Raw genomic sequence first — 22,191 nt, 5'->3', positions numbered from 1 at the left:
TCTCCAATACTCCATATAAGATGGGGTGTACTGGATCCGTGGTTAAAAGTGACTATGTAAAGTTAATGGCAACTTTACCCTTTTCTGGGGGACAGTAGTCAGCCCCAGAAAATGGAGTCAGTGGGAAGTCTAAGAGGCAACCCTGTGTCACTGCACTGAAGGTGCTGTGTAACACACAAAGAGTGGGGCTACTGAAGTGGTGTACTCCAGAGTTCACTAATCACAAAAACAGTAGGAATACACATAGCAAAACACAGGTAAGTTTGGGGGAAAAGCTCACACTCTTACCAGGTGAAAAAAAATAAACTCCAGAAATCCAGCAAAGCTGCTGAGGGACTCGGTAGGTAAGGGAAATTAGCTATTGAACGAGAATTCTCCCTAACACCCACCTCCGATGCCAGCAAAGCAGGACGATGTTTCTTCGCCAGAGGTTCGGCCGACGCCGCACAGCGTTGTTCCGCGGATTTCACAGCCCGCTCCAAAGACAGACTCCGGGCCGACCCCACCTCCGAAGCCGGGCACGTGCCCTCCATGAGCCAACATATAAGCTGTTAGGGAGAATTCTCTGTAAGGCTAATTTCCCAAACCTAGTGAGTCCCCCAGCAGCTTTGCTGGATTTTTGGGGTTTATTTTTTCACTCCTGCTAAAAGCAAGACTCTTTTACTGCCACTCTTAGACATGATTTGAGGTGTTCCTTTATCTTTCAATGTGTTTTATGGGCTATGGGGTCTGTTACTCCATAGGGTCTCATGTGTTTTTGATGTGGGAATGTGGGAGTGTATGGGAATATGTGGACTCCCGGATCTCCTGAGGTGGGCCGCAACTACCGCCATGAGCTTGGTGAAGACCCTTGGGGCAGAGGTAAGACCAAAGGGAAGCACCTTGAACTGAAAGTGCACGTCTCCTATGGTGAACCTTAGGAACTTCCTGTGCTTTTGATGTATTGGCACATGAAAATAGGCTTCCTTTAGGTATACGGACACCAGCCAGTCCTGAAATTCGAGAGTGTGGAGTCACCACCCTGAATTTTGTCTTTCTTCAAGAACTTGTTCAAGGCCCTGAGATCCAGAATAGGATGGAGACCTCCTCCTTATTTGGGTACCACGAAATACCGGGAATACCAACCGCATCCTCTCTGTTTGGGATTCTTTGAGGAGATTGTGTCACGGTTGGATTGGAGGTGGGGGTGGACTGTCCAGTGGCTTTCTCAGAAACGGCAGACAATAACCCCATTGAATGAGTTGTAAAGCCCAGGCATCAGAAGTAATTCCCTGCCATTGGAGCAAGTTCTCGGTCAACCGTCCTCCAACCGGTGCGCTGTGAGAGGGGTAATCAAAGCAGCTTCGGAGGCTGAATCCCCCCTGACGCTGCCTGTTGGCCCCTAGAAGCCCCTCTGCCCCTTCTAGACCTCGAGAAACGCTTCTGCACTTGCCAGGCCGGTGGGAGTTGCGTTCTTCTGCCACAAGGAGCATATCTATGTTAGGGAGAATTCTCATTTATGGCTAATTTACCTCACCTAGTGTGTCCCTCAGCAGTTTTGCTGGATTTCTGGAGTTTATTCTTTCCACCTGGTAAGAGTGTGAGCCTTTTCCCCACTCTTACATGTGTTTTGCCATGTGTATTTCTACTGTTTGTTCGATCTTGGGCTCTCGAGCTACACCACTCCATGAGCCCTACTTTTGGTGTGTGTTACACAGCACCTTCAGTGCAGTAACACAGGGTTGTCTTTGGGACTTCCCACTGACTCAATTTTTCTGGGGCTGACTACTGTCCCCAAGAAACATGTAAAGTTGCCATTAACTTTATATAGTCACTTTAAACTACAGACCCAGTACATCCCATCTTCCATGGAGTATTGGAAAGGGTTAGTTCCTATCCCTTTTTGTCTGTGCCTCTCTGAGCTTTATTTTGCTCTCTTAACACTAAGACTTAGCTGGTGGCAGTGGTATCTACCCTATCTTTTCTACCATGATTATACTATATAAACGTGGTACTGTTTAGGCTATTATATTAGCCTCGAACTTAAACCCGCTTGACCAAATACTTTTTATTTTAGCTCCGGTTGGGTTTTTTCGCCATTTCTTTTTGTTTAAGTCCTTCTTGTGTTTTACTTTGCGCAGCAAACCAGGTTTGCCTTCTATGTTCACCGACCTTTGGCGGGCTTCTGTCCAGAAGCCCTCCTTTGGCGTCTGGGTGTCTAGGTGGGCTGAATGTGAGGGAGGGGTTTAGTCACCCTCTGCACAGGGTCTCCTTGGAGACCCAAGTCGCACTTTGTGTCGATTGGCTGAGGTGATTGTGCGGGCCGGACAACCCCCTGCTGAGTGACTGACAGCCAGGCTGTGTGAATGGGGGATTTTGGCATAAAAGGCAGGACTCTTGGGCTGGAAGTCAGAGTCGCCACTGGAACTGCAAAGAACTGAAGAGAAGCGGAGAAGAAGACGGCTGCTGCAACTCCCGAGTCCCGGTGAAGCCCTGCTGCAGTCCTGAGCTATTTACCCTTCGACGACAAGAGAAGATAAAGTCCGGAGTCTTCTTCCCTTGATCCTGATGGGATCAACCAGCTCAACTTCCACAGCCAGAGCACCCTCTTCTTGGTCGAAATCGCTGCACACAGCTGTAGTGTTCCGGATAGCCATCTAAAGAGCCTCTCCTGTTTTAAAGGAGCACACCTTTTATTTACCGTTGCTTCGCTGCTGCTGGTCTCATCCCTGGGTAGTGCAGATCGCTCCAGACGTCGTCTTTCTTGTCCCCATGAAGCGTGAGTCTGCAGGAACTACCAGGAACAACTGCCGTAGCACCAGCTTTTCTTCGAATGAATAAGGTACTGTGTCCGACTTCGAGGAATCGGGGTGAACCTTTTCTCCTCACCCAAGGCTTGCCCTTGTCTTCCTTCCCTCTTAGAACTTTTGCTTCCTTTGTGACAATATCGAAGTACTCCTTGTAATCTCGAATCGTGAACTGTTCTAACCTTGTGATCGTCGACACAGGACCCTGTCCCATTTGACACTTGCACAGCCCTATTGACTTTTATCTATGTTTTAGAAAGTGTCTTCTGATTCTATCTGCCTTGACAAAAGTATTGCCTATGATTTCTATCCCCTATTCCCTTGTGTTAATTCATATGCTAAGTGAGTTTGACTAAGGTAACATTTCTTCTCGCGGGTACACCTTTCTTTCGTAAGACCGAACTGTCATTACTGTCAAAAAGTGATCGCGTAATAACCCACGGTAACGTCTTTGTTTCACAACACCGGTCTGTCAAATCCAAAGGTACTTACCTTGAATTGTTCTGCACAAGGGGAATTGGTTGTGTGTAGTATATTTGAAGTGTGGTTTTAATTTAATAGAAGTGAAGTGTTTTGTGAACAAATGGTCTAAAAATAAATGTACTTTTACTTTTTAACCCGAAACCTTGAGTCAGTGTTTGCTTTGTGTAATCTCTACTACTGCTCATTTGCTCTTGAGATAAGTCTGGCTGCTCAGCCATTGCTACCACCTTTTCTGTGTAGTACAGGCTTTTACCAAAGGTGAAATTGTACTACCACTTGTAGTGTTAATTGTGTGTAGTGGTCCCTAAGGGCACTGCACATGATTCTGCCTAACAATCTCCTGTAGCCCCGAGCTCTAGAAGCAAAGCTAAAGGCAGGTTTGGCCGGGTGAGCCGCTACGCCCAAGGATTTGGCAGCGAGTTTAGATTCCTTTTATTTTTCCAGGGAATCATCTGCTTTATGTCCGAAAAGAAGATCGCCCTCGAAGGGCATGTGCAAAAGTTTCATTTGGACGTTGGGTGAAAAACCAAAGGTCTTCAAATAGGCCTGTCTCCTTAAGGTAATGGCCGACACCATAGACCGGCCCACACAGTCGGCGAGGTCCGGGCCCGTGCGCAGCGACTGCTTGGCCACTTCCTTCCCTTCTTCCACTAGCTGTAGGAAGCCCTTGTGCATCTCTCCTTCCGGAACATACTGGGCAGCATTTTCCACCGCTGTCCATAGGCCGAAGGAGTATTTGGCTAAACTGCTTGCCACATTTGTCGCCTTGAGGGCCATGTTCCCTGACGTGAACGCCTTCTTTGCCAATGCATCTACTTTCTTTGCCTCTCTATCTGGAGGCAGAGTGGACGTAGATAATGCTAGTCTAGAAGAGTCTGTAGCAGCTTGCATAGCAAGCCCTTCTGGGGAAGGGTGAGAGGAGAGGTATAAGGGGACTCCACTAGCCAGCCTGTACTTCCCTGAAATGATGGAATTGATGGGAGGAATGGAACATGGTGTTGCCATAGAGTTGTTAGCGGATCGGCAATGGCCGGGTTCAAGGGCATATGTCGTTCAGAGGACAGACCTAGGATGTTAGGGAGGTCGTAACCTTCAGGGGATGCGACTGATGAGTGTAAACCCAGAGTGTCAATGACCCTTTCCATCAGAGCCCTAAATTTGGACACGTTGTGGAGATAAGGCTGAGACTATTGAAACTCCAAGTCTGGCGACGTGTCCATACCACTGGCGCATTGGAGACAGTTGTTGTAGTCTACTCTGGTCTTCCAAATAGTCGCCCCACCCAAGCCAAGAACATCGTGTCGACATTTTGATCGCCGAATATAGCAGTCAGTCATGGTCTTGAAAAATTCGGACCGGTACTGTGGTCTAAAGACTTTGTTGACAGCTGTCGATGACAACATGAGGGGCTTGTCCTTCGGCGCTGGAATGGTGGATGTCGGTGTCAACCGAGGTCGAAACGCTGTAGTGTCGACATGGAACAAGTTACTTACCTGTAACTGTTGTTCTCCAGCATGGGTCTGGCATGGATTCACATGCTCATGAATATTCCCCGTCGTCAGGCTGGGAATCCTCGGTAAAGAAAAAAACCAGTATCAGTTTCGTTTCTGATCTGTCTTTCGTAGTAATAACCAATCACTGGTCTCTGCGTCATACTGACCACAGCCAATGACTGCCCTCTACCTAAGCACCGCCTCTGGCAGCCATCTTCAGATTTGGAAGCACGTGAAGTGGCAGTATGACCAAGTGAAGAGCCGCAGAGGGGTAGGCGGGAGGGTTCGCATGTGAATCCATGCCAGACCCATGCTGGAGAACAACAGTTACAGGTAAGTAACTTGTTCCTTCTCCAGCATGGGGTCTGGCATGGATTCACATGCTCATGAATAAAGAATACATAGCAGTACACACATGCACAACCACGGGAGGTGGCAAAGGCTCAACATTAAGCATTACATCAAACTCAACATTAAGCATCTTACCTCCTCACCAGGCTCACCTCAGGCGAACAGGTTGCGCAGCACTGCTTGGCCGACCCTGGACTCCTCCCTGGAATCCCGATCGACGCAGTAGAATTTCGTGAAGGTGTGCGTCGACCTCCACGTAGCAGCCCTACATATGTCCAGCAGGGGCACACCAGAAAGGAACGCCGTGGTAGCTGCGATCGCTCTGGTGAAATGGGCTCTCGGACGGCCAGGCAGCGGTCGGTTTGCCAACCGATGACAGTACATGATACAGCCGGAGAGCCATCTGGAAATGGAAGCCTTCGAGAGAGCCTTCCCCTGATTGACAGGTCCAAAGTTCACAAAGAGTTGTGACGTCTTCCGAAAACACTTCGTGCGGTCCACGTAGAACTTCAGCGCTCTAGCCACATCCAGCGAGTGCAAAGTCCTCTCAGCCGGCGACGAAGGCGAAGGGAAGAACACAGGCAACACCAAGGGTTCGTTGAGATGGAAGTCCGACGGTACCTTGGGCATGAAGGAGGGGTGCGTCCTGAGCACTACCCTCATGTCGAGAAAAGTCAAGTACGGGGCCTTGCAGGAAAGGGCCTGGATCTCTCCCACCCGTCGTGCGGAGGTGATGGCCACAAGAAACGCTGTTTTCCACGACAGAAACTTCAACGGGGCCGAGTGCAGAGGCTCGAACGGAGGTCCCATGAGCTTGGTCAGCACCACGTTGAGCTCCCGCGCCGGGGCCGGAGCCTTCACCGGCGGGAACGATCTGAACAGTCCCTTCATGAACTCTTTCACCAGACGATGAGACCACAAGGACGTCCGCCCCGTGGTTCTGGTGTATCGGGAGATCGCAGCAAGATGAATCTTGATGGACGCGTGTGCCAGACCAGCTTTGGCCAGCGTCAGCAGGTACGGCAGTACCTGGGGAGCCGTAATCCGTAGAGGGTTAATCTTCTGTGCGTGGCACCAGACAGAGAACCTCTTCCATTTGTGTCCGTAGCATTTAAGAGTCGAGGACGCCCTGGCCTTTGCAAGAACCTCTCTGCAGTCGGCCGGTATGTCATATCCCCCAAACTCTAGCGCTGCATGAGCCAGGCCTGTAAGTTCAGCGATTTCGGGTCGTGGTGGAGGATGGCGCCTCCTTCTCTGGAGAGTAGATCCGCATCCACCGGCAGCTTGATTGGCGGGGACGCTGACAAGTCCAGAAGGTCCGGGAACCATATCTGCCTCGGCCACGCAGGTGCGACGAGGATCATCCTGCACCGTGACCTCTTGAGCTGGTTGACGAGCCGGATTAGCAGTGGCAAAGGAGGGAACGCGTAGAGGAACAGGCCCTCCCAGGGGAACGAGAAAGCATCGCCCATGCTCCTCGCCTGGGGAAACCTGCTGGCGAACCTCCGGCACTTGGAGTTCGTCGCCGTCGCGAACAGGTCGATCTGGGGTGTGCCCCACCGTCGGAAGAGGCGATCCACTAGATCCTGCCGTAGTTCCCACTCGTGGCACGAGCGCAGCTCCCTGCTGAGTGAGTCGGCGATGGTGTTTTTTATCCCTGCCAGATGAAACAGCACCAGAAACATCCTTTGGGCGACGCCCCAATGCCACAGGTCCTGCGCCTCCTTGGACAGTGCTGGGGACCTGGTTCCGCCCTGTTTCCTGATGTAAAACATGGTGGTGGTGTTGTCGGTGAAGATCCTCACCACCTTGCCCTTGAGGGACGGAAGGAAGGACCTGAGGGCCCAGAACACTGCACGGAGCTCCAGGACGTTGATATGGAGGGACTTCTCCGTCGGGAGCCAAAGGCCTCTCGCGTGCAGATTTTCGGTGTGCGCTCCCCACCCTTCCAGGGAGGCATCCGTGGTCACCGTCTCCTGGTGGTCTGGGGTCTGGAAGTCCATGCCCGCCGTCAGATGCGCGCGGGTGCCCCACCACCGGACCGCTCGGCGGAAACTCTCGTCGAGTGTGATCCTCTCCTCGAAGCCGCCCGTCGTTTGGATCCAGCGCGCGTCCAGGAACTCCTGCAACGGGCGCATCCGGAGCCTGCACATGGGAATGAGGTAGATGCAAGAAGACATCATTCCGAGGAGGGACTTGATGGACCTCACCTTGGCCGCGTCGGAAACCAACATCCGCTGTACCTTGCCCAGGATGGACCTGGTCCTTTCCTCCGATGGGGAGGCCAGAAGGGACACTGTGTCGAGCTTCGCTCCCAGAAACAGTGCGTTTTGCGCGGGTACCAGGTGGGACTTGGCGTAGTTCACGGAGAATCCCAGGTCCATGAGAAGGTGGACGGTCCTTGCCGTGTGCTCCACGGCGAGCTCCCTCGTCTTGGCTCGGATGAGCCAGTCGTCCAGGTAGGGGTAGACGTGGATCCCCTCGCGGCGCAGCTGCGCCGCCACCGGTGCAAGGCACTTGGTGAATACCCTGGGTGCCGACCGTAGTCCGAAGGGGAGGGCTTTGAACTGGTAGTGACGCCCTTGGACCACAAACCTGAGGAATTTTCGGTGCCCCTTTAGGATGGGAATATGGAAGTAGGCATCCTCCAAATCCAACGACGACAGGAAGTCTCCCTCCTCCAGCTGACCCAGGACGTGCTGGAGGGTGACCATCCGGAACTTCTGCGCCTTGATGAACTTGTTCAGACGTCGCAGGTCTAGGATGGGGCGCCATCCTCCCGTCGTCTTCTTCACGAGGAAGTATCTCGAGTAAACTCCGGAGCCCCGAAGCCTCTTTGGGACGAGTTCGATGGCGCCCTTCCTGAGCATCGCCCTTACCTCCAGGAGAAGCTGAAGGACGTGAAGCTCTTTCCTGGCCACGGGGGGGGACGCGCGGGCACCTTCTTTGAAACTCGAGCGCGTGGCCCCGGGCTAAGGCGTCCAGCACCCAACGGTCGGTGGAGATGGACTCCCACACGCTGACGAAGCTCGCCAGCCGGCCTCCCATCGGGGTGCTTGGGTGGGGGCCCGACCCCACGGCCGGTTCAATCCTGTTTCGACGAGGCTTTGCCGCCTTGACCTCCTTGGCGACGACGAGCGGGCCGCTTGACGGTAGGTGGAGAAACCGCCGCCGGAACCTTTGGAGGCGCCCTTGCCTCCGCTGCTCCGAAAGGGCGTTCGTCGTTGCTGCAGAACCCCAAGGGCCCGGGCCGTCTCAGTGTCCGCTTTAATGGCCTGAAGGGAATCGTCCACTGTTTTCCCAAACAGGTTGTTCCCATCGAACGGCATGTCCAGGACTCTGGTCTGTACGTCTTGACGGAAGTCCGTAGCCTTGAGCCATCCACGCCGCCTAAGGCACACGCCGTTGCCCAACTGGCGAAACCCAGTGTTGGCGATGTCCGTCGCAATAGTGATGGCGTGGTCCGACGCCACCTCACCTTCCTGTAGGATCTCCAGGGAATCCGCCCTCTTGTGGTCCGGTAGGAAGTCCAGCAGGGGAGCCAGTTTGTACCATAGCTCCCTGTCGTAGCGGGCCACGATAGCCAAGGCGTTGGCCGCTTTAATCGTCGTCGCTGCAGACGAGATGACCCTGCGTCCCATAGCGTCCAATTTCCTTCCCTCGCCGTCTGGTGGGGAAGTCGATGTGGAGGCCGCACCCTCCCCCCGCTTTCTTCCTGGCCGCCGCGGAGACGACGGAGTCCGGGGTAGGCTGCGCCCGGAGGCACAGGGGGGCCGCGTCCGGGACCCGGTACTTCTTCTCGTACCGGTCTCTTCTAGCTGGCGTCGTGGAAGGGTTCTTGAGGAGGGCGAGGCCCTCATCCCAAATTTCGTCCAGTAGAGGCACCGCGAGGACCGTCTTCCTCTTGGCCTCGCGCCGTTGATAAAGGAATCCTTCCGTTTTCTTCTCCTCAGGGCAGAGTTGGAAAAGCTTGGATGCCCTGGCGATCATGGAGTGGAACGATCCAATCTCGTCGGGCGGAGAAGCCCTGGTGGGAGGTGACGACGGTAGATCCTCGTCGTATACCTCGTCGTCCGTGCCCGTCGCTGCCGTGTCAGTCCCCGTATCATCCCCTCGGGTGGACGGGGAGGAGGGCTGGACGGGGCGCGACGGCTGAAAAGGAGGTGGAGGGTGAATCCTTCTTTTCTTGGGCGGGGGAACACCAGAAGGTCCCGGTTCAGGATCCCCCGACGGGAGAGGTTCCTCCGTCGGCAACGGTAGTCTCGTCCTTATCTCTGAGCATAAGGACTGTATAGCCAACAAAATGGCCGCCGAGTTGTCTTGCGGCGCTGGCAGAGGGGAATCCGACGGGCGATCAGTGGCCCCGTCGGCACCCTCGACGATGTCGTCGTCACCTGCGTCGGGATCCATCCCGACGGGCCGGCCTTCCACGCCAAGGCCCTGGCTTAAGACCTCGATCAGCTCTTCCTCTGAGGTTGAAGCCGAATCTACGACGACGCCCTGCCCCCCCTTTTTCTTCCCCGCCGCGGATTTCACGGGGGTCCTATCGATGGGTACAAAAGAGGACTCCCTCCGAGGTGGCAGGGAGACTCTGAGCCCCGAGGTCGCCACCACTGGTGTAGCCTCCACAGGCTGAGCCAGGGCCGCCGTGACAGCTTCGATAGAGGGCTTGGCCGGATGGATTAAGGCCTTCACCACCTTAGGTGCGCTCACCGCCTTATCCTTGAGGGGGGGGGCACACTGCCTCGCTCCCCCTCCGATGGGGCCTTCGAGCTCGACCGGGGCCTCTCCAGGAGCTTCGCCGGGTGCTCGCCCTTCCTCTTACCCGACCCAGAGCGTTGGCTCGTGGCTGAAGGTGCCGGGGAGGGTGCGCCCTGCCTGGCGCCCGTAGAGCCCGACCGTTCGGCGCTCCCGGTGCCAGCGGACTCGCGGTGCTTGGCCTTGTGTTGGACCCCCGTCGCCGGGGCGTCCTCAAAGGTCTTAGAATACCGCTCGGATTTCCTCTTCTTCTCGCCTGACGGGCTCTTCCCTTCCAGCCAGTTGGCGAGACGTTGATGGCGGTCCTTCATGGTCCGCTCCGACATATTGCCGCAAAACGCACAGTCCTTCTCCACGTGCGTCTTGTCCTCATGTAAGCAGTAGAGACAAAAGGAGTGTTCGTCCTCCTTAAAGACGTTCTGCAGCTGGCATCCAGGGCAGACCCTGAACAGCTTTCCGGGCGTCGAGCTTCCCTTCTCCTGGGCCATGTCCGGGCCTGAGAAGCTTCTGGAGTCCTCCAAAAGCGTAGCTCGACGAATTCTTCACCCTTGAGGGGCGCAGACGAATCCGACACGGGTCCCCGTTGATCGGATGGAGAGTCGGTGGAGCTTGAGGCTCTTTTGAGGCTCTTTTGACCGAAAAAAACAAAGTTTTTGAGAAAAAACGTGAAAAAATAGCACTAACGCTCGAGAGCAATAGCACGAGGATCCCAACACATGAACGTGCGGTAAAAATCTGAAGATGGCTGCTAGAGGCGGTGCTTAGGTAGAGGGCAGTCATTGGCTGTGGTCAGTATGACGCAGAGACCAGTGATTGGTTATTACTACGAAAGACAAATCAGAAACGAAACTGATACTGGTTTTTTTCTTTACCGAGGATTCCCAGCCTGACGACGGGGAATATTCATGAGCATGTGAATCCATGCCAGACCCCATGCTGGAGAACCATGGATGCACAGGGATAATCAGGCTTCCAAACAACACCTTTCGACTTCGAAAGGTTAATCAGTGCTGACATAGTCGGTACTGGGGCACTAGAGTGGCTCCGATGCATGCTGCGTGGGGATGGGAGCTTACCTTTAATGATTGGTGGCAGTGATACCTTTTACTAATTTGGTGCACCTTTACCGTGGGCTGTAATCACAGCTGCAGTAAAGACACCTAAGGGTGCTCATTTTACCAAAATGGCTCCTGTCTTCTTTTTCTGCCATTTTAGTGTTTCTTGTCGTTTCTTGTTCCTTCCACTGACATCCAGGGCGGGAAATTCCTTTCTGTGAGTTTTGTCTTTGGCGGGAATCCCCTTGACACCCCGCCCAGGCTCCAGTCAGTCAGTAAGCACAGGAAGTGGGGGAGGAGTCCAAAACTTCCCCATCCTTCGTCTTACGCCTTGCTTCAACTGGGAAAAATCCCAGTGGGGGGCTGGCTGTCCCGATTGGACAACCAGATGCCCCTTTCTTGTAAAATGCGGGGAAAGAATGAAGAGGTTGTGCTGTAGATCCTGATAAATACTGGAAACCTGGAAGCTGAAGTCATGTCGACCACTGGAACCGAAAACCAAAGAGGATGATGAAGGAAAAGCTGTTGGTTCCCCCCCTGGTAGGGGTGTTTAACTCATTCCTGACTTCCTGGAGGGTCGCTCCATCCATGGTAGCATCGGCAACAGTCCTTCTGCCTAAGGACCCGACCATGTGTGATTCATATAGGCTCACTACACTCACCAATGTGGGTTCGAATTTCTTTTCTAAAATACTGCCCCGCAGTATGATGGGGGTCTTGCCGGGGCTTATAGATGGGGACCAGACTGGATTTATCTCGGGGCTGGAAGCGCAGGATAACGTGAGACATACTCTGGGGCTACTGGAGCTGGGTGTGAAGTCGGACCTAGACTTGGGTGTCATTGCTTTGGACGCCCATAAGACCTTTGACAGAGTAGATTGGGGTAATCTGTGGAGGGTCTTGGAATGCTTTGGGCTGCACTTCACTAAATGGGTCGTGGCAATCTATCAGAATCAGTCTACACACCTGCGGGTGAATGGGGGAGCATCGGCTAGCCTAAACATTACTAGTGGTACAAGGCAGGGTTGCCCGCTCTCCTCGTTAATTATTGCCGTTTGCCAGCCAGATTTGATCGGCAGAGTCAATTGAGGGTGTGAGGGTGCGGGCCACAGACTTTAAGGTATCCCTCTATGCGGACGATGTCCTGTTCACATTGAGCGATACGACCACAACCCTGGCAGCGCTGTTGGGGGAACTGGATGAGTTTGGCCCGGCCTCGGGCTTTAGGGTAAACTACGGCAAATCGCATTGCCTGGACATATCCCTTAGGCTAGAGACAGGGAATCCATAGGCGATCTCGAGCTCCCATACAGTGGTCACGGGACTCGATTCCGTACCTGGGGATCTGCATCCCGAGCAAACTCTCAGAGGAGTACAGAACCAACTTTCCTTCACTGTTCGCAGAAATTACCAGGGATCTAGGGAGGTGGTTGTAAAGACTGGAGGCAGGTGTCCGTTTTCCTGCTCGCTATATGGCAGAGGAGAGGCACAGCCAAGATTCTCTATAGGGTAGCGCTGGTCGAGCAATCAAGGCCTAGCTTCTCAGGAGGTGATGCAGGCTGGTTCTTAAGTACAGTGTAGTCCCCAAGCCCCCACAAAGGAATGTCCACACACAGTATTAGTTAAAACACAGTCGTCGTATAATTAAGTTCAAGGTAATGTACACAATCACAATAACTCACTTTGTGCTCGGTGAATCTACAATGGCAAATATATACAGTTCTAAGTGGGACCACAATTAATACTAGATTCCTTTAAAGGGCATCAACTGTACTCTGGTTAAATGTCACACAAATCAATTAATAGAGGTAACCAACAACAGACATAGGAGGAAAGCAGTTGGTTAGAACAATTGGCAGAATACTGGCTCCGTTACCTAGGCATTTCTGTGTGGAGATCCCCCCACCTGTCACAACCTGTATATAAAGATATCATACAAGTCCAGTCCATATATTGTTCACAAGAGTCTTATTTTCTTCTAAAATAGTTCTACCACCCCAATGTACCTGAAATAGAGTTTGTCGTCGTGGGATCCTTCTTGAGCGGCTCCCTTTAAGGCAGGTGCCACGGATCGTCGCGATCCCACGAGGAAAAGGGTTGAACGACGACAGTGAGGTGGCAGCTTTCTTCCTATCGGTGCTCATTGACGACGAGCATTGGCGTCATGCAAGGAAGAGGCGTGCGGGGCACCTCGCTGACGATAGTTCAGGACCGCATAGAGTTCGAAGAACTGTGACCCAGCAAGGGCGTTGAGTCATCGGCGTCACTGTGGTCTTTAGGTGGCGGGAAATCCACCGGCAGATGCTCCTCGGCGCGTCGGCGGCCTTGACTTTCTCTGGCGGGACAAATCAGTCGACGGTTCAGGAGGGAGCGTCCTTGAATCTAATATTACTTAGGCAAAGGGAGCATGGCGGCTACGGTCAGCGGTCGTCAACGGTGATGAACAACAGTGTCCGGGCGCTTCTCCTTGTGATTACGCGGCGACCCCGTCTACGGTCGGCAGCCTGTCGTAGGTCTGTCTACCAGGGAGCACTGGCAAAGATTAGCAGTGCACAATGGTCCCTCGCAGCTCGGGAAGAGGGCGCCTAACCAAGTCCTCTCTGTGTCAGTCCTTGGAAACACAGCAGATTTCAGATTGGTGAAGTAGAGCAGCAGCAACACTTCTCTTCCAGCAGGGCTTCAAAGTTAAGCTTCATTTTCAACTCCAGTTTCTCTTCAGCTTCTGAACACAAATTCTAGCAGTGAGAGGCCCCCAGATATACTAGTTGATCTCCAATTCATTCTGCTGGGTCACACTCAGGCAACCAATCGGTCAGAAGGGCATTCATGCAGGCAGGCAGCCAATCAGGTGCATAGTGCATTCAGGCCATTCACTTCTCTCCAGACACTTACAACAAGTTATGTGTATTTGGACAAGTACCCAGCCATTCAATACTCCACGCTGTATTCATACCAGTTTCGGGCAGGGCTGTCTCAGTCATTGTGTCAAACACCAGAAACTAGACATTCACAACAAGAAGTGCATATTCGTCACACACTCCATTCACCCAGGTCCCACCCCCAGGGTGTACCCACAACAGTCACTGGGATGGCTCCAGCCAGTCTTGCCTGGACTTCACAACAACACCATATATGGAACTTCCACCCAAACAGCAAGTCAGGGGGAAGGGACAGAGTCAGGGCTTCCCAGGACTTGGGAAACAAGGTAACAGGCGATAGAAAGCAAGAGGCCACAGGGGCCATCTTGTTTCCTATCAGGAATCAACTGATTCCAATGCAAGGGCCTGGGTATCCCAAAATGGAGGATACTCAGAGCACCTGTCAAATTCAGCATGGAGCTGCCACCAGCCCATACCCTGCTCCGTGGGCCACACATAGGTGCCCAAAAACATACACTAGGGGCACAGCGTTGTACCCCCATCCATGGGTGCCTTAAGGGTATCCTATGGGTCTGTACACCAAACCAAAAGAGAGCTGCACCGCCAGGAGTCCCCCATGAACTCCTGCGCGGAAATCGCAACAGAACACATGATAAAAACCAGTAAAGGACAAGGATATGGAGGTCCTGTCCCTCCGATGCATTTCCAGCATCACAGTGAGGACAACAGGAGATCTCCTGGTTTGGCCACATAGCGGCAATAATAATGAACATAGTACCACACTTGCTTTACGCATGCTCAGCTTTGGCGGGGAGAGTCCCAGACTCAGACCTCCGTCGACTACAGGGGAAGATTCTAGGCTTCATCTGGGGGGGAATAAAAGAGCCAGGATATCCAAGAGGGTATTGCTGAAGCAAACAAGAGTGAGTAGACTGGGGGTCCCAGACGTGTTGCATTATAACCTAGCTGCCCTGGTCGCCCACGCCCTTACTTGGGGTAGACAAACCTCACCACCAAAATGGAAACTCATAGAACAGGCCCAATTCACGGGTCGACCTAGCAAGGCTACCTTATGTGGAGGCGAGGCATTTAGGACCAGAGGGTGGGCTGCTCCTTGCTCGCAACAGCTAAATGCACCCTCTACTATATAGGAAGGGCGCTTCGTAGGTGGGGTATAGGCACGGGCTGGGGCCCCTGACACCAGTGTGGAAAAATCCAGGCTTTTGGCTGGGGTGTGGAGGGGGGAACTTTAGTAGGTAGATGGAGGGGGGCCTGGAATGCACAAACCAGCTTTATAAAGACAAAAAACATATGCCATTCGAGGAGTGTAAAAGCACCTTCAATATACAGGAGTCAGAATGATTCAGATACACCGAGGGGGCGACGAGAACCGTTGCGGCCCTGGAGTTGACACTACAGAACAATGGTGCGGGGGGCGGTAAGGTATCTAGGTTGTATAAATTCCTGGACACGGGCGACCCTGTAATGCGCCTGCCATATATGTCGAAATGGGAAGAGGACCTGGAGGGCCCCATAGAAGACGAGGAGTGGTTACGAATATGGGGATATATGCATAAGTCCTCCTGGTGCGTTACAGACAGGGAATGCACTTACAGAATTTGCTATAGGAGGTATCTTACACCTGAGAGACTACATCGCATGAACAAAAGCTATTCGGCTGCCTGCTGGCGGAACTGCGGGGCGGTGGGCCCACTGTTCCATATGGTGTGGGTATGCCCTAAAGTGGGTCTTTTTTGGAAGGAAGGAAGTGCTGGCAAAGATAAAGGAGATCACAGGGTTGGACCTTACCACTGACAGACGAGTGGTGATCCTGGGGCATATGGGGGGGCGGGGCTATTCCCCCTAACAGGCTCACTGGCTACCTTGTTTGCCCATCTCCTATTAGCAGCACAACTGGTGATTGCTCGGACTTGGAAAACGGTTGAGGGGCCGATAACGCAGATTTGGCTGGCTAGGGTCTGGGACATATTGATGACGGACAAATTCACGGCGCTATGTGAGGGACGCTATGCAAGGTACGCCTCAGTATGTGCCCCATTCATCGACTTTGCTGATGAATTCCCTGCCATGGTTGCGAAACCCCCCAATGTTGCAACAATTTTCCCAGCTGTGAGCCGATTGTGAGGGAGTTGACTTTTGGCGGTGTTGAGAGGGATCCAGAGTGTTCTGGGTAACTGGGGACCGCCTCCCAGAAATGCATTGTTACACAGTATTCTAAGCTGAGCATGTTCTGCACTCACAACCTGTTTTAAATAAAAGATGTTTGAAGAAAAAAGAGAAGAGAGATGAGCCCAATGAGGAGTAACATGCTGAAGGTACAATAAGAGATAAATGTATCCAAAAACATACATCCCAGCTGGCAACTGACGAACAGACTACCAGACTCTTACCCTAGTGAGAGCACAGTGTCTATACTTCCATTTGGATGCTCAAGATCAGACAGCATAAAACAAGAAACAAACATGTTTGCAGTAGCTCACCATGGAGAAACCAAGCAGCTTCTGCAGCAAACCACTCCAGAGTTGGGGGTCGTAAACGTGGTGTTCTAAACTTAGTTCAGTGACCAATCTCACAGCCTAAAAAGAAGAAAAACATGGAATGTAAATACAGTAATGTTGTCCTATACTAAAGCGATCTAAAATGAAGAACCAATAACTTACCTTTCTGTAATGTTCCTTCTGATGGATAAGTCCTTTGACCCACAGACCTTATCTTAGACCTATCTTTCTCCAGATGGATACAGAACATTTTTCAACTATCAGGGTGTGCAGCACGGCTCCACCTGATGACACTGTACACCCATGACAACAGACGTGAATCAGGGCCAGTATATCTGGAGCTAGCAGCGCCGGCTGGCCTCAGATCTGCCTCTTTTCCACCACTCAGCAGCTAAGGGATTGCATAATAGCAGGTGTATATGCTATTTGGCAACAGTGGCAGGAAGTCTGGGTAATGAGAAATCTGTAGGAGGAAGGACAGACCCAGCAGAAAGAACATTAAAGGGAAGCAAGTAAGGTTATTCTAATGGATTCCTTCTATCCTCCTCCCTACAGATTACCGATCTTTAATAGACTCCCATAACAGTATAGAACTGGGAGTGGGGAAGAGGGGGACAAACAAACTACACCAAACTTTGAATGATCTCTCCACCAAAATGAGCATCCAGTCCTGGCAATGAATCCAGACAACACTACTTGGTAAACGTGTGCAGGGAAGCTCAGGTAGCCGCCTCCAGAAGTGCAGCAAAGGGACACCCATGGGCAGAGCAGAGGTAGTCGCTAGACACCTTGTCGAATGGGCTTTGAGATTACCATGCACATCTCTGTCGGTCAGGTCCTAGCATGACAATCCTGGATTTAGGAGGCTTGGCCAAAGTCCTGCTCACGTGGTCAACAGTGATCTGTTCCGCTCTGCTGGGAATCTTGGAGGATGGGGACCACACATAAGCCGAAAAATTGTTCCTGGCTGTTGCAATGGGCCTAACCAAGAAACTGATGGCCAACATGTGGGGGGCGCCTGAAGATCCAGCCCTGAGTAGATGGACCAATGAGATGGAAAGATGTGCGTCCCTGGACAAACGTGTATACACTGCTAGGGGCTGCCCCCAGAAATGTGTCAAGGTATGGGGTAAATGGACAGGCACGACATAGTCGAAGCAACCAAAAGTAAAAGACTAGATCAACCTGCTACCGTCCTGAACCCTATCTCTTATCGGTGTTCCTTGCGCCTTCTTTTTGCCATGGACTGTTGAAGCCCACAAGATCTGTGATGTAAAGTACTTCAACTGACCTTGCTTGTTAGTGTGTACTAATATGACTGCTCCTTGTTTGGCTCTGATCCACTGTACAACATTCAACTGTTAATATGAGTGGAACGATGGATATGCCTGTCAATTGTTGTTATAAACAATAAAAATAATTTATTTAAAAAAAACAGTGATCTGTTCCTGATCCGAAAGAAATAACTGAGAATCCTCTTGGAGTCCCAGCAGTGAAACCCCCACCCCCTCTGCCTCAGAAAGGAGAGACTGAGAGAATAAAACAGTTAGCTAGATCCTCAGAGAAGATGCTCTGACATGACCTTGGTGGGAAAAGGTCTGACCCACCCTCAGAGTAGCATTCTAATTTGAAAAAAAGGTAAGGCAGCTAAAAAGAGGGGCCTGGAGCTCCCTCACCTGCCTCATGGAAGTAAAAGAAAACCGGGAAAATCACCTTCAAGATGGGAAATCAAAAGTAACAAAGCAAAGGGTCAAACTGAGCAGCCATCAGAACAGGTTTAAATCCTATGAAGGAACAATATACTGGCGTGGGGGGAAATGGTTAGACAGACCCTGCAAAAACATCACAGTGGGGATAGTTAAAGAATGAAACAGCTGCTACAGACCCCGTCATAGTGGCAATTTGACGCTCTTTCTGGGCCCAGAAAAGCAGATGATCAAGCACAGAGGAAGTAGGACAGATAGAGGGTCTGCACCCTGTTCTCTGTACCAGGCCAAACACATATGCTACCTGCAGGTGTAGATGGACTTAGAGGATTGCCTCCTGGCAAAAAGAACACATCCAGTATGCGTTCAGACACATTTCACTACTTGTATCTTTGCCTCTAAGCAGCAAAGCACGAAGGATGAGCCTGCTGCGGGGCGTGGCTACGAGAGCCATGTAGGAGGACGCGTTCCAGCGGAGCTCCCGAGATCCTGAACAGATCCGGGCAAATCAGTGCAGTACGACTGCTTATTGAATACCGACGATATGCATGCCAGCGTGTGAAGGTGCTACCGAAGTACTGTGAACTTTTGGAGGACATAGCAGCTACGACGGCTAAGATCGGAGAAGAAAAGTCGAGAGACGCTGAGAACAAAGGGCGACTCAAAATGGCCGACATAGGCCCGAGACGGGATTGAAAAGTGTTGCGGGAAGACCTAACCAGGTCAGCGTGCAGTGCGCCCACTCATCATTCGGTAGACCTGCACATCCTCAGGACCATGTCCAGTAAGGCAGTGCGACCTAAGGCGAAACAGCCCACGCTGGATGACTTCACCAAAACGTCCCCGGGCCCGGACGCCACCAAGAATAAGGATGCGCCGGCCGTGGGTAGCGCGACGACTTCGAGCTCTAACCAAGAAATCCTGGCAGCGATTGCGGACCTGAGAGCGGCCTGGGAGTCGAAATTAGAACTGGCTGTCTCTGAATTAAAAACGGCATTGGACCTCAAAGTTGGGGAGGTCCAGGAGGACGTCAATCTACTGAGACAAGACGTTAGGGTTCTGGCGGAGCGCACAGAGTCCCTGGAAAAAGAAGTTGGCCCGAATACGGCGGACTGTGCCACCCACAAGGCAAAACTGCACGCCCTAATCCAAAGGGTGGGCAACTTGGAAAGTAGAGTGGAGGAGGCGGAAGGACGGGCCCGTCGCAACAATATCTGCATTGTGGGCCTACCGGAGGGGACGGAGGGCCGTGACCCTACTGACTTTGTTGAGACCATGTTGCTGCAAGAGATATCCGGAGGGGCCTTATCCCAAGGCTTCGCAGTGGAGAGAGCACATAGAGCCCTAACGAGGAGGCCGCCTCCCGGAAACCCGCCCAGACCCATCATTGCCAAAATTCTTAACTATCGTGATCGGGAAAGAATATTAGAACATTTTCGAAAAGGAGGCACGATCAAGAGAGGAGCAGCAAACATCACGGCGTATCCGGATTACACCCTAGCTGTGCAGCGGAGCCGCATGAACTTTGGGACTATGAAATGGAGGCTGAGGGAGGCAGGTTACAAATATATAGTGCTTTACCCTGCAAAACTGAAGGTCATACAGGCGCATAAAACTTTATTTTTCGAGACCCCAGAGGACGCCATGGAGTGGCTCGACGCACAGGGGTGCCCTCAAGAATCGGCGGACGGCCCCAGAAGGACTCGGAGGAGCTGCGGAAGACGTAAAATGGCGTCGCAAGATGGCGCGACTTATGGACCCTGAGACTTGATTATAGTCGGTTCGGAACCTTCGGTAGGGAAGGTCAGTTGGTTGTACTGTTTGTCACAAACATTGAGATTATCATTGAACGGGAGCCCCATGGAGCGATACTCTCTCCCCACAATAGCTTAGGTTAGGTGGCCATTAGGGCGACCTCACCCTACTGGGCTCCGTGCACGGACCGGTGTTTGCGGAACCAGATGTGGGGGTGCCTGAGCTCTTTTGTTGAAGCTGGGCAACAGTTGGGGTGTGTGGTGTTGGGGGGAGGGTGGGAGAGGGAGGGGAAAGGGAGTTGGAGTTTGGTTGGGTGTGTGGTTAGTTTGGGAATGAGCTTATTCGCGGAGTGGCTGCAGTGGGACGCCTTCTGTGTCCTGAGAACCGCTGGAGGTTCCCGTAAGTGGGGTGGGAAGACACATAGCTGCCATGGGTGACCTCAAGATTGCCACCTGGAACGTCCGGGGCCTCAATAATTACCTGAAAAGAAATAAAGTCATGTTGTATCTTAAACGACAGAAGATCGACATTGCCCTACTACAAGAAACGCACCTGGCCCAACATAAACTAGACCTTGTAAAGAAAAAATGGGGTGCTACAGTGGTGGGCTCCCCGTACTCGGCCTATGCCAGAGGTGTGCTGATCTGGGTGGCCCCGCATGTCCCACTCAGAATTGTACGAGAGGTGGTAGACACGGAGGGTAGGCTGGTAATACTGAGGGTACTGATTGAGAACAGAGGACTGAGTATTATTAATACATATGCCCCCAATCAGAATACTGCTGTATACTTCAGGACTCTATGTACACGCCTGGGCCCGTGCGCAGGGGAACCGATCATCTGGGGGGGGGGGGACTTTAACTGTGTTCTTGACCCCAAGATAGATAGGTCCGACAGTAAAGTAGACAGGCCCACCCCAGCGGCCAGGGCTCTACGGGTACTATTAGACGACTATGGACTAGAAGATGTCTGGAGATTGAAACACCCCACGGCCTTGCAGTACTCTCATTATTCGGCCCCTCAACAGTTGCACACGAGACTAGATTACTTCTTTGCTACGCCAGAAGTGGCGATAACAACTACACAGGTTGAATACAGAGCGAGGGTCCTGTCGGACCATTCGCCCTTGGTGATGGCCTGGCAATATGGCCGCCCCAGAGGGCGGATTCCAACATGGCGCCTTCGCGCGGAGGCGCTCAGAGACCCGGTCTTTAGAGAAGATATTAGAGAGACGATTACAAGGTATTTTGAGGAGAACACGGGCAGTGTGGATTCGGCTGGTACACTTTGGGAGGCCTTCAAGGTGGTAGTGAGGGGCGACGCTATCTCTAAATCAAAGGGCCTTCAGGGGGGGGTTTTTTGCCGAGCTGGAGAAAGTGGAGAAAGAATTGGAACGTGAATGTACCAGAGGGGGAGGGGACACAGACCTAGTACTCGAATTACAACAACGATGCTCAGAGCTGTGGGAGCGGCTTTGTGACCTCAATTACAGGAAATACGTGGAGAGGCAACATGCAGGAGGTGACAAAACTGGTCGCCTACTGGCATGGCTTTATAAGAGGGAAACCCCCAGGGCCCCGGTCATGATGATAGAAAGGGAAGACGGAGAGGAGGCTCACACTCAGGAAGAGGTTAACGCTGCTTTCTTAGATTATTATAAAGCGCTGTATGAGGACAAAGGGGAAGACAATCTGGATAAAATCAGGGACACACTGGAAGATCTAGAACTGCCCAGGATTAGTGCAGAGGAAAGGGAGGAGTTAGATGGCCCCATTACGCTAGATGAACTGGAAGAGGTGGTGAAACGGCTGCCTACTTGCAAGACCCCGGGCACTGATGGACTCCCGAGTGAGTTCTACAAAACGTATAGCGCAGAGATACTCCCCCCTATGCTGGAGATGTATAACGAATCATTCGAGGGAGGCCGATTGCCAGACACGCTCAGAGAAGCGCTGATCGTACCACTACCCAAGCCTAACAAGCCGAGACAACACTGTGGATCGTACAGACCGCTGTCGATGTTGAACCAAGACAGTAAGATCCTGACAGCGGTCTTGGCGGATAGGCTGCGCAAGGTCATCGGCAGACTGGTACACTCGGATTAGACAGGTTATGTCCCTGGCAGGAATATAACTCATAATCACAGGCGGCTCCACCGAGTGATAGAAGAAGGGAACAGAAGAGATGAGGAAATGGCAGTGATCTCCCTAGACGCAGTTAAGGCGTTTGATTCGGTGAGGTGGCCGTTTGCGGTCCTGAGGGAATATGGGTTTGGGCCAGGCTATATCAGATGGGCGAGACTACTGTATAGCCAGCCAACGGCTAGGGTGCGTACGGGATCAGTGATATCCGATAAGTGGCACCTAAGTAGGGGTACTAGGCAGGGATGTCCTTGGTCCCCGATGTT

The 22,191-nt window shown here is 52.3% G+C and overlaps 1 protein-coding gene across 2 annotated transcripts in view; it reads right to left on the bottom strand.

The window, feature by feature from the left end:
* Positions 1-22,191, bottom strand: part of KNTC1 (kinetochore associated 1) — a 2,501,313-nt gene that overhangs the window by 249,223 nt on the left and 2,229,899 nt on the right. For both annotated transcript variants that reach the window (XM_069619627.1, XM_069619628.1), the window contains exon 57: positions 16,307-16,402. In XM_069619627.1, coding sequence (XP_069475728.1) covers positions 16,307-16,402 — 96 coding nt within the window. The remainder of the gene's footprint in view (positions 1-16,306; positions 16,403-22,191) is intronic.

This window comes from Ambystoma mexicanum, chromosome 10, assembly GCF_040938575.1.
Source record: "Ambystoma mexicanum isolate Mex_15411 chromosome 10, UKY_AmexF1_1, whole genome shotgun sequence".
NCBI lineage: Eukaryota > Metazoa > Chordata > Amphibia > Caudata > Ambystomatidae > Ambystoma > Ambystoma mexicanum.
Note: the sequence above shows the minus strand (reverse complement) of the source record. Positions and strands in the feature narration are given on the sequence as shown.